General features: G+C 43.1%; 1 protein-coding gene across 2 annotated transcripts in view; it reads left to right on the top strand.

The window, feature by feature from the left end:
* The window catches only part of ENPP3 (ectonucleotide pyrophosphatase/phosphodiesterase 3), a 214,116-nt gene that overhangs the window by 134,064 nt on the left and 67,299 nt on the right, over positions 1–12,753 (top strand). For both annotated transcript variants that reach the window (XM_069726011.1, XM_069726012.1), the window contains exon 14: positions 9,117–9,148. In XM_069726011.1, coding sequence (XP_069582112.1) covers positions 9,117–9,148 — 32 coding nt within the window. The remainder of the gene's footprint in view (positions 1–9,116; positions 9,149–12,753) is intronic.

The raw sequence follows: 12,753 nt of genomic DNA, 5'->3' as shown, positions 1-12,753 counted from the left end.
TAATGACTGTGAGTTAAGATGAAAATTACAAACACAGAGATGAAATAGATTTAGCAAAGTGAGGCCCGACTTACTGAACAGACAGAGGATAGGAAAGGTAACTTTGCGGTCAGCACAAAAAAATACAAAAAGACCACGCAGAGGGCGCAAAAAGACCCTCCGCACCGACTCACGGTGCGGAGGCGCTCCCTCTTCGTCTCAGAGCTTCCAGCAAGCAAGACAAAAATCAAAATAGCAAGCTGGACAGAAAAAATAGCAAACAGAGAAAAACAAGCAGGAACTTAGCTTCTGCTGGGAAGACAGGTCACAAGAACGATCCAGGAGCGAACTAGACCAATACTGGAACATTGACAGGTGGCATGGAGCAATGATCTGGGTGGAGTTAAATAGAGCAGCCAGCTAACGAATTAACCTCGTCACCTGTGGAAGGAACCTCAGAAGCCGCAGCCTCACTCACAACCACCAGAGGAAGCCCATGGACAGAACCAGCCGAAATACCATTCATGACCACAGGAGGGAGCTTAACAACAGAATTCACAATAGTACCCCCCCCCCTTGAGGAGGGGTCACCGAACCCTCACCAGAGCCCCCAGGCCGACCAGGACGAGCCAAATGAAAGGCACGAACCTGATCGGTAGCATGAACATCAGAGGCAAAGACCCAGGAATTATCTTCCTGACCATAACCCTTCCACTTGACCAGGTACTGGAGTTTCCGTCTCGAAATACGAGAATCCAAAATCTTCTCCACCACATACTCCATATCCCCCTCAACCAACACCGGGGCAGGAGGATCAACGGATGGAACCACAGGCGCCACGTATCTCCGCAACAACGACCTATGGAATACATTATGGATGGCAAAAGAAGCTGGAAGGGTCAAATGAAATGACACAGGATTGAGAACCTCAGAAATCTTATACGGACCAATGAAACGGGGCTTAAACTTAGGAGAGGAAACCTTCATAGGAACATAACGAGACGACAACCAAACCAAATCCCCAACACGAAGTCGGGGACCCACACAGCGCCGGCGGTTAGCGAAACGTTGAGCCTTCTCCTGGGACAATGTCAAATTGTCCACCACATGAGTCCAAATCTGCTGCAACCTATCCACCACAGTATCTACACCAGGACAATCCGAAGACTCAACCTGCCCTGAAGAGAAACGAGGATGGAAACCAGAATTGCAGAAAAACGGTGAAACCAAAGTAGCCGAGCTGGCCCGATTATTAAGGGCGAACTCAGCCAAAGGCAAAAAGGACACCCAATCATCCTGATCAGCAGAAACAAAGCATCTCAGATATGTTTCCAAAGTCTGATTAGTACGTTCGGTTTGGCCATTTGTCTGAGGATGGAAAGCCGAGGAAAAAGACAAATCAATGCCCATCCTAGCATGAAAGGATCGCCAAAACCTCGAAACAAACTGGGAACCTCTGTCCGAAACGATGTTCTCCGGAATGCCATGTAAACGAACTACAGGCTGGAAAAACAACGGCACCAAATCAGAGGAGGAAGGCAATTTAGACAAGGGTACCAAATGGACCATCTTAGAGAAGCGATCACAAACCACCCAAATGACCGACATCTTTTGAGAGACAGGGAGATCCGAAATAAAATCCATAGAAATATGCGTCCAGGGCCTCTTCGGGACCGGCAAGGGCAAAAGCAACCCACTGGCACGAGAACAGCAGGGCTTAGCCCGAGCACAAGTCCCACAGGACTGCACAAAAGAACGCACATCCCGCGACAAAGACGGCCACCAAAAGGATCTAGCCACCAAATCTCTGGTACCAAAGATTCCAGGATGACCAGCCAACACCGAACAATGAACCTCAGAGATAACTCTACTAGTCCATTTATCAGGGACAAACAGTTTCTCCGCTGGGCAACGGTCAGGTCTATCAGCCTGAAATTTTTGCAGCACCCGCCGCAAATCAGGGGAGATAGCAGACAAAATTGCCCCCTCTTTAAGAATACCCGCCGGCTCAGGAACACCCGGAGAGTCGGGCACAAAACTCCTTGACAGGGCATCAGCCTTCACATTCTTAGAGCCCGGAAGGTACGAAACCACAAAATCAAAACGGGAGAAAAATAGCGACCAACGAGCCTGTCTAGGATTCAACCGTTTGGCAGACTCGAGATAAGTCAAATTCTTGTGATCCGTCAAGACCACCACGCGATGCTTGGCTCCTTCAAGCCAATGACGCCACTCCTCTAATGCCCACTTCATGGCCAACAACTCTCGATTGCCAACATCATAATTGCGCTCAGCAGGCGAAAACTTTCTAGAAAAGAAGGCACATGGTTTCATCACCGAGCCATCAGAACTTCTTTGCGACAAAACAGCTCCTGCTCCAATCTCAGAAGCATCAACCTCGACCTGGAACGGGAGCGAAACATCTGGCTGGCACAACACAGGGGCAGAAGAAAAACGACGCTTCAACTCGTGAAAAGCTTCCACAGCCGCAGAAGACCAATTGACCACATCAGCACCCTTCTTGGTCAAATCAGTCAACGGTTTAGCAACACTAGAAAAATTACTGATGAAGCGACGATAAAAATTAGCAAAGCTCAGGAACTTTTGCAGACTCCTCACAGATGTCGGCTGAGTCCAATCATAAATGGCCTGGACTTTAACAGGGTCCATCTCGATAGTAGAAGGGGAAAAAATGAAACCCAAAAATGAAACCTTCTGAACTCCAAAGAGACACTTAGACCCCTTCACAAACAAAGAATTAGCACGAAGGACCTGGAACACCATTCTGACCTGCTTCACATGAGACTCCCAATCATCCGAGAAGACCAAAATATCATCCAAATATACAATCAGGAATTTATCCAGGTACTCTCGGAAGATTAATGCATAAAGGACTGAAATACTGATGGAGCATTGGAAAGCCCGAATGGCATAACCAGGTACTCAAAATGGCCCTTGGGTGTATTAAATGCTGTTTTCCATTCATCGCCCTGTTTAATACGCACAAGATTATACGCACCACGAAGATCTATCTTGGTGAACCAACTAGCCCCCTTAATCCGAGCAAATAAATCAGACAGCAGCGGCAAAGGGTACTGAAATTTGACTGTGATCTTATTAAGAAGGCGGTAATCAATACAAGGTCTCAAAGAACCATCCTTCTTGGCCACAAAAAAGAACCCTGCTCCCAATGGTGATGACGACGGGCGAATATGACCCTTCTCCAAGGATTCCTTTATATAACTCCGCATAGCGGAGTGTTCTCGCACAGATAAATTGAACAGTCGGCCCTTAGGAAACTTAATACCAGGAATCAAATTGATAGCACAATCGCAATCCCTATGAGGAGGTAGGGCACTGAATTTGGGCTCATCAAATACATCCCGGTAATCCGACAAAAACTCCGGGACTTCAGAAGGGGTGGATGACGAAATAGACAAAAATGGAACATTACCATGTACCCCCTGACAACCCCAGCTGGACACAGACATAGATTTCCAATCCAATACTGGATTATGGACCTGTAGCCATGGCAACCCCAAAACGACCACATCATGCAGATTATGCAACACCAAAAAGCGAATATCCTCCTGATGTGCAGGAGCCATGCACATGGTCAATTGGGTCCAGTACTGGGGCTTATTCTTGGCCAAAGGTGTAGCATCAATTCCTCTCAATGGAATAGGATACTGCAAGGGCTCCAAGAAAAAACCACAGCGCCTAGCCAACTCCAAGTCCATCAAATTCAGGGCAGCGCCTGAATCCACAAATGCCATAATAGAATAGGATGACAAAGAGCAAATCAGAGTAACGGACAAAAGAAATTTCGACTGTGCCGTACCAACGGTGGCAGACCTAGCGAAACGCTTAGTGCGCTTAGGACAATCGGAGATAGCATGAGTGGAATCACCACAGTAAAAACACAGCCCATTCCGACGTCTGTGTTCTTGCCGTTCAGCTCTGGTCAAAGTCCTATCACATTGCATAGGCTCAGGTCTATGCTCAGATAATACCGCCAAATGGTGCACAACTTTACGCTCACGCAAGCGTCGATCGATCTGAATGGCCAAAGACATAGACTCATTCAGACGCAAGCGTCGATCGATCTGAATGGCCAAAGACATAGACTCATTCAGACCAGCAGGCATGGGAAATCCCACCATGACATCCTTAAGGGCTTCAGAGAGACCCTTTCTGAAAATTGCTGCCAGCACACATTCATTCCACTGAGTGAGTACAGACCACTTCCTAAACTTCTGACAATATATCTCTACCTCATCCTGACCCTGACACAGAACCAGCAAGATTTTCTCTGCCTGATCCACTGAATTTGGTTCATCATAAAGCAATCCAAGCGCCAGAAAAAACGCATCAACATCACGCAATGCCGGATCTCCTGGCGTAAGGGAAAATGCCCAGTCTTGAGGGTCGCCACGTAAAAAAGAAATAATGATTTTCACTTGTTGAACAGGGTCACCTGAGGAGCGAGGTTTCAAAGCAAGAAACAATTTACAATTATTTTTGAAATTCAGAAACTTAGATCTATCCCCAAAAAACAAATCAGGAATTGGAATCCTAGGCTCTAACATCGGATTCTGAACCACAAAATCTTGAATGTTTTGTACCCTTGCAGTGAGATTATCCATACAAGAGGACAGACCTTGAATGTCCATATCTACGCCTGTATCCTGAACCACCCAGAGGTAAAGGGGAAAAGAGAGACAAAACACACTGCAAAGAAAAAAAAATGGTCTCAGAACTTCTCTTATCCCTCTATTGAGATGCATTAATACTTTTGGCCACCTGTACTGTTATGACCTGGTGGTGAGGACAATAATGGACCTGGTGGTTAAGAGCACACGGAATGACCTGATAGATACTAATAATACAGGACAAGCTCTGAGACGTGGGAACTCTGCTGACCGCAATTCCTAATCCTATCACACACACTAGAAATAGCCGTGGATTGCTCCTAACGCTCCCTATGCAACTCGTCACAGCCTAAGGAACTAGCTAGCCTAAAGATAGAAAAATAAAGCCTACCTTGCCTCAGAGAAATTCCCCAAAGGAACAGGCAGCCCCCCCACATATAATGACTGTGAGTTAAGATGAAAATTACAAACACAGAGATGAAATAGATTTAGCAAAGTGAGGCCCGACTTACTGAACAGACAGAGGATAGGAAGGGTAACTTTGCGGTCAGCACAAAAAAATACAAAAAGACCACGCAGAGGGCGCAAAAAGACCCTCCGCACCGACTCACGGTGCGGAGGCGCTCCCTCTGCGTCTCAGAGCTTCCAGCAAGCAAGACAAAAATCAAAATAGCAAGCTGGACAGAAAAAATAGCAAACAGAGAAAAACAAGCAGGAACTTAGCTTCTGCTGGGAAGACAGGTCACAAGAACGATCCAGGAGCAAACTAGACCAATACTGGAACATTGACAGGTGGCATGGAGCAATGATCTGGGTGGAGTTAAATAGAGCAGTCAGCTAACGAATTAACCTTGTCACCTGTGGAAGGAACCTCAGAAGCCGCAGCCCAACTCACAACCACCAGAGGAAGCCCATGGACAGAACCAGCTGAAGTACCATTCATGACCACAGGAGGGAGCTTAACAACAGAATTCACAACAGGAGATACAAGTACCACATGCAATTCAATGTGTGTAAATGGGGATAAACAGTTTGAAAAAGTACATGGAATGTGGAAGAAATGGCATGTAATATGGTAAGTATATAACCAATTTTTTGTTAAAAAATGTCCAAGTAAAGGTATTTACATCAAACTTAAATAACGGTTGTTCATACAGTGGAGGAAATAATTAGGTATTTGATCTGGATCGTGGCTGGGTCTTCCAGCAAGACAATGACTCAAAACATATAGCCAAGGCAACAAAGGAGTGGCTCAAAAAGAAGCACATTAAGGTCATGTAATGGCCTAGCCAGTCTCCGGACCTTAATCCCATAGAAAACTTATGGAAGGAGTTGAAGCTCCAAGTTTACAAGTGACAGCCTTATAATCTTAATGATTTAGAGATGATCTGCAAAGAGGAGTGGACCAAAATTCCTCCTGACATGTGCGCAAACCTCATCATCAACTGCAAAAAATGTCTGACTGCTGTGCTTGCCAACAAGGGTTTTGCCACCAGGTATTAAGTTTGTTTGCCAGAGGGATCAAATACTTATTTCTCACTGCAAAATGCAAATACATTTATATATTTTTTATAATGTAATTTTCTGGATTTTATTTTTGATATTCTATCTCTCAATGTTAAAATTAACCTACCCTTAAAATTATAGGCTGTTCATGGCTTTGTCAGTGGGCAAACTTACAAAATCAGCAAGGGATCAAATAATTATTTCCTTCACTGTATAATAAGCTGCATACTCGGTAACAAAACAAATAGTGTTGACTCAAGAATCAGAGCCATCCTTACCCATGTACTCCTCCTGCTGGAATGGCACCAGCCCCAATGCGCGTTTTCATGCAAGCTTTTGTCAGGAGGTCAGTACAGGAAAGTATAAAAGTATAATTACATAGTAATAGTAAAGTGGGTGTATCCATAACTCCTTACAAATACTGGCATTCATAACACCCCTGACAAATAGCTGATTTTCAGAATAGATCGGGAATAGAACAGCATCCTATGAATCAGGTCTTCAAAAGACTAACCTCGTCAACCACAATATTTAACTTAAAGGAGTGGTTCCATGAACAAAAGTTCTGTTTTATCACCGAATAATGGAAAATTAAGCATTTTAACTTTTGATTGTGTTTAAAAGCAAATTGTTGCTGTGCAAAGATAAACTTTAATGGTGCCCTTCTCTAGTCTCTGCCTGAACATGTAGAGGTCATTGAACTGCTGTTTGTATTGATCCAATAGGAGTGAGGATAAAAAAAACTATTCATTACTGATGCCACTGTTAGCAGCTATGCCATGCTTATGATGTTACTCTTCCCTGCCTGTTCCCTAAGTAGGGATCAAACTTGCTACAGCAGATGACTTTTGAGCTCACCTCAATATATCACACCGGTGCTGTACAAGGTGCTCAGTGCCCAGACTTTACACTGTTTTTTTTCAGTGTTGTTTTTCTGTTGAGCTCATTGTATTTTATCTTTGTTCTTATCTTCCCTCCCTTCTTTTCTGGGATTAATACAAGCAGCATATTCTGACCAGACGCTAAAGTACCTCTACATGGTCAAGTACAGACAGTTACATAGGATACATCAGGGGCTCCATGATAAGTTTGTCTCTGCACTCCAACATATTTTTAACCACACTCAACTGTGAAAATGCTTTATTTTTACATTATACATCAATTTATTCTGCACTTTTTGTTGTGGGACAGCCTGTTAATAATTTAACCCCTTTCCGACATGTGGCGTAGTAGTACGCACATGTTGGACTCTCCCTGTTTGATGCAGGTTTTGGCGTTGAGTCTGCTCCTTTCCGGACATATGACAGCTAATCTATACAGCTAACATGTGGCTGCAACATCATGATCCACCCGCGGCTGTTAACTAGTTCAATCTCTGACAGCATAATTTAACTCGAGCTTACAGGAAGCGCCTCACTAATCCCGCCCACATAATCGCGGGTCAACAATGGGTCGGCATGACAACCAGATGTCTGCAGCAGACCTCTATGGTTGTTATTGCCAGATTGCTAGGAACGCCGCCCCATGGTCGGTGCTCATAGCAAGTGAGCATTTCTGCTACACACAGGCGGATCTGATCATCACCTGTGTGTAGCAGAGGTGATAAATGTACTGCAACTTCTAGTTTCCCATGGAGACTATTTAAGCATGCAAAAAAAAAAATGTTTTTAAAAATATTAAAAAAATAAAAGTTCAATCACCCTCCTTTCGCCTCATTGAAAATAAAGCAATAAAAAAAATCAAATATACACATATTTGGTATCGGTGTTCAGAATCACCCGATCTATCAATTTAAATCGCTAAACGGCGTAAAGAGAAAAAAATTAAAAATGCCAGAATTACGTTTTTTTGGTGGCCGCTACATTGCAATAAAATGCAACAATGGGCGATCAAATGATCATATCTACAGCAAACTGGTATTAATAAAAACGACAGATCAGTGCACAAAAAATAAGCCCCCATGGAGCCCCAGATCACAAAAAAATAGAGATGGTCTCAGAAAATATCTCCTTTTTTTTTTTGTTTAAACACATTTTTCACCACTTCAATAAAAAAGGACCTAGACATGTTTGGTGTCTGTGAACTCTTAATGACCTGGAGAATCATAATGGTAGGTCGGTTTTAGCATTTAGGAAAAATTCTTAAAAAAAACAAACAAAAAACAACTGTGGAATTGCACTTTTTTGCAATTTCACCGCACTTAGAATTAGGGAGGAAAGGGAGTAAAAAGCGAAATTCAAAAACTGAAATACCCCTGGTCGTTAAGGGGTTAAAGTTGCGGTGAACTAGTTAAGAGTAGCTGTAAACTTACTGAGGCTCATGTTTCCCTTCTCTCCTATATTTAAAGGGAAGAGAGTAGGGGGCAAACAAGCACTAGGCTGTTTGTAGTAAGGAAAAAGGAAAATATATGCGTCAACGTGTAATATGTGGAGAAACCGCTCAAATCCAAAACCACTTCACTTCATTCTGAAGAGACCGCTGACCATCGGTAATAGTAGTGCAAAAGAAGAAGGTCCGGATTGCAAAGGCGTGCATAAAATGATTTAAAAATGTATCGCATTTGATTAAAAAGGATTAAAATGATCCCTGAAATGAGGAGATAAAGTTACTCTGACACTTTTCGGGTGCTACTGCCCATAGTCATAAAGTATCATACTCTTTGACTCAGGGCAACAACGCCAGAAACGCGTCTGAGTAACTTTATCTCCTCTTATCATGAATCATTTTAATCCTTTTTAATCAAATGTAATAAAGCATTTCATATTTTTGTGCACACCTTTCTAATACTATCTTTTGTACTGGGCTCTTTACACTTTAGAAAGTAGCCTAATTTTTGATGTTTGATTCATTCTCTCTGTTCTGCGTGTGCCTTTTCTGATTATACTGTATTCTGTGTCAATGTTGAAAATGTTTCAAATATTTATTGTGTATTAATAGGATAGACAATAATGTATTCTGTTTTTCTAACCTTTTTGACAGTTGATTCTGAAGGAGTTGTGAAAAACCTTACCGTAAGTATGCTCACACTCAGTTTGGTTTTGTAGCAGTGTTACCAATCTGGTTAAATGTTTTCTGGTGAACATGAAAAAAATAAAAGTCCAACAATCAAAAAATAGTACCAGCATTCCAAATAATGACCAGGTTTCCAATACACTTCAATGGTGCTCCACAATTTATAAAGGCGATTTAGTGCATAGAAACTTTGTAAATAGACAGCAAATTGTGGTACTCACCGAAGCGTTAAAATATAGCAAGTATTATTCCAAGGGCATGAAAACAAAGCAGGGAGGAGAGGAGTTGTGGAATTCCATATGGACAACAGCCGTTTCGCACCGTGTGCGTGCTTCTTCCTGGTCCTGATGGAGCAGGACTCAGAACCAGAAAGGAGCATGTACTAGGAGCGAAACGACTGTTATCTGTATGAGATTTCACTACCCCTCGCCTCCATGCTTTGCTTTCATGCCTATGGAATTAAGGTGGTAATGTTTTAATGCTTTTACAAGTGCCACAAATTTCATTCTTCTATATACAAAGTAGACAAAAAAAATCACAGATGGCAAATAATTTTTCTGAACAAATTGGAATGCCATAATAAATTCTGAAAATTACAAGTGACACATGTATAAACACATGTATAAACCCTAGGAAAGCAAATATTAACTTAACATTCACTATGAACTGTAAAAATAATAAAACAAAACATGTATCTATCCATTTTCTTTTGATAACTGGAAAAAGTCCCTTATTTTTCCAGACTGTCTCATATTTTCGAACGGTTGGCAACTCTGCTTTGTAGATAGCTCCTGTTGTAGTAGCAGCAAATGCCACAAGATGTCACATTACTGTAAGCAGTGCTAAAAGTATATTGGATTCTGCAATAGAGAAATATTACACATACTGAACAATTTAGTAAAATGAGTCTGTTGCGTGTCAAATGTTTTGAACTCTGGAAAATGTTTGCAAGATTGTTTATAAGAAAGACCTGTGTAGTTTTTATGTATAGTTTTTGGATGTATATGAAAACTGTGATAAACCCTCATTACCACGCATTCAAAATGCAACATACAAACTGATGGTATGTGCATGAGTCTTTTTCAAAAGCACTAAAAAACAAACATCTGCACAATGTCAAAGCAACTTGCTGTGCAGGTTTCATCTTTGATCATGTCTATTAATCCCTTCACGACATGTGCCGTATATATACGGCGCTGCGGGAGCTGAGTTCCCAAAAAGCCCAGTATGATTATGGCGCTGAGATTTCCAGTCATCGCGCGGTGAACGACTTAAGATGGCTGCTGGCTCTGACAGCAGGTCAACCCTGCACGTTGCGCTGAGGGGCTGACCAGCCAATCACAGCGATGTCACAATAAAATTGAAAAAAAAAAAACCATATGAGAAGCCGTGATTGGTGCTGTATGAGACTGCAGTCACAATGGATGGGTTGATCGCAATATCACCTTTTCTGACTAACCGCTTTGACGTTGCTTGGCTGAACAATAGTTACTAACTAGTGATGAGTGAATATACTCGTTACTCGAGATTTTCCGGGGGTCCTCCGAGTATTTTTTAGTGCTCGGAGATTTAGTTTTCATCGCCTCAGCTGAATGATTTACAGCTTTTAGCCAAGCTGAGTACAAGTGGGGGTTGCCTGGTTGCTAGGGAATCCCCACATGTAATCAAGCTGGCTAGTACTGTAGCTGTAAATCATTCAGCTGAGGCGATGAAAACTAAATCTCTGAGTACTTACAAATACTCGGAGGACACCCGAGCGTGCTCAGGAAATCACGAGTAACGAATATATTCGCTCATCACTATTACTAACCAATCAGTACCAAAGGGTTAAACTAAAATAGCAATCACTGCTCTGAATGCCATCTTTACTTCAGAGTTGGTGTGCAGAGCAGTTGTGTACCCCTTCTGTGTATCTGAGTGAAAGAAATTCATTGGTGGCCAGTGCGATCGTCCTGCGATTTCCTGCCTCCTGTGTCTCCTCCTTCCTGTGGCTCCTGCAATCTCCTGTGCTGTGCTGTCTGTATGCTGTGTGCTGTCTGTGTGACCGATCTGTGAAACCACAGTGCCTTCCTTTATTCTTCTGCAAAAGAAAAAACGTTAACGCTGAGGAAAGTTATAGCTAGTGCATTAGGTTGCTTTCACACATCAGTTTTTTGCCGTCAGGCCCAATCTGGCAAATTTTGAAAAAAAACAGATCCAGCGGCATCATTGATGATGCCACCAGATCTGTTTTTTTTTCCCCATAGACTTGTATTAGCAACTGATTTTGCCGGATGGCTACATGTATCATCCGTCGTTCACCGAATCCGGCAAAAATTGTTGATCTTGCAGCGGTAAAAAACATACAAAGTTACGTTTTTTGTCTCCGGCGAAAAACCGGACAGTGGGGGATCCGGCGGCGTCCGGTGTTTGCTACAATGGAACCCTATGGCGTCAAATCTGTCAAATGACGGAATCCGGCGACGGATTCCGTTTTTTTAAACTGAGCATGCTCCAGTTTTTTGGGGATCCAATTAGCTGGATCAGCTAGTCAGATCCGTCGAAAAAACGGATCCATCGCATCAGTTTTTCATAATCTGCAACGGATCCATTTTTTTCAACATTCGATGGATTGTGCCTGACAGCAAAAAACTGATGTGTGAAAGGAGCCTTAGGGGAGTGTATGTCACTGTGTTAGTGACGTCTGTTTTTCTTTTGCAAAAAAAATAGCGCTGAGTAGAAACCGCTTTTCACCAAAGGAGGCATGCACTTTCCTTACCTCTGACACAAATTCGAGCAGTGAGGGAAATCCTCTCTACTTCTCTTCATCCTCCTCATCTAGTGAGGAGGAATACCCAGCAAGGCACCCTAGGACCCAGGCAACCACTTAAATAGATGACACATGGACTCCATCCCCCCAAAAATGATCAGCCTGTTATTCTGGATTACATTAGCAGATCAGGAATCCAATTTAATGTTACATGCCTCAGTGAAATTGACTAGAGATGGGCGGACACCTGGATGTTCGGGTTCGGCCCAACATATGCATGACAGCTTCTGATCGGCAGTGAAATCATCCTCACCAGTCAGAGAGCTGTGGTTCCCACGCTGTCAAAAGACAAGGTGAGCGCTCAGCTGTGATCGGAGGTATAAAGTTTACCTCTGGTCACTGGTGTCAGCTGATGGGAATACCGCTCCCATCAACTGACGCCTGCTGCCGCTAATAACAGTGACATCAGGAGCGGCTGATGGGTGTATTCATCAGCTGAATCCTGCGCTGTAAATAATTAAAAAAAACAGTGTGGGTTCCCCTGTATTTCTGATAACCATCCAGGCAAAACTCACAGCTGGGGGCTGCAACCCTCAGCTGTCAGCTTCAGCAAGGCTGGTTATCAAGAATAGAGGGGCCTGCACGCCATATTTTTAGTTATTTAAATAATTTAAAAAAATGGCATGTGGTTCACACCATTTTTGAAAACCAGCCTTGCTAAAGCAGAAAGCTGGGGGCTGGTATTCTCAGGCTGGTAAGGGGCCATTGATATTGGCCCCCCCCAACCTAAAAATAGCAGTCCACAGTCACTATTATTAGGGGCAGCAGGTGTCAGCTGATGGCAGTGGTAGTCCT

Source organism: Ranitomeya imitator, chromosome 5 (assembly GCF_032444005.1).
Source record: "Ranitomeya imitator isolate aRanImi1 chromosome 5, aRanImi1.pri, whole genome shotgun sequence".
Taxonomy (NCBI): domain Eukaryota; kingdom Metazoa; phylum Chordata; class Amphibia; order Anura; family Dendrobatidae; genus Ranitomeya; species Ranitomeya imitator.
The sequence above is the reverse complement of the archived record's forward strand: the minus strand, read 5'-3'. Positions and strand labels throughout refer to the sequence as shown.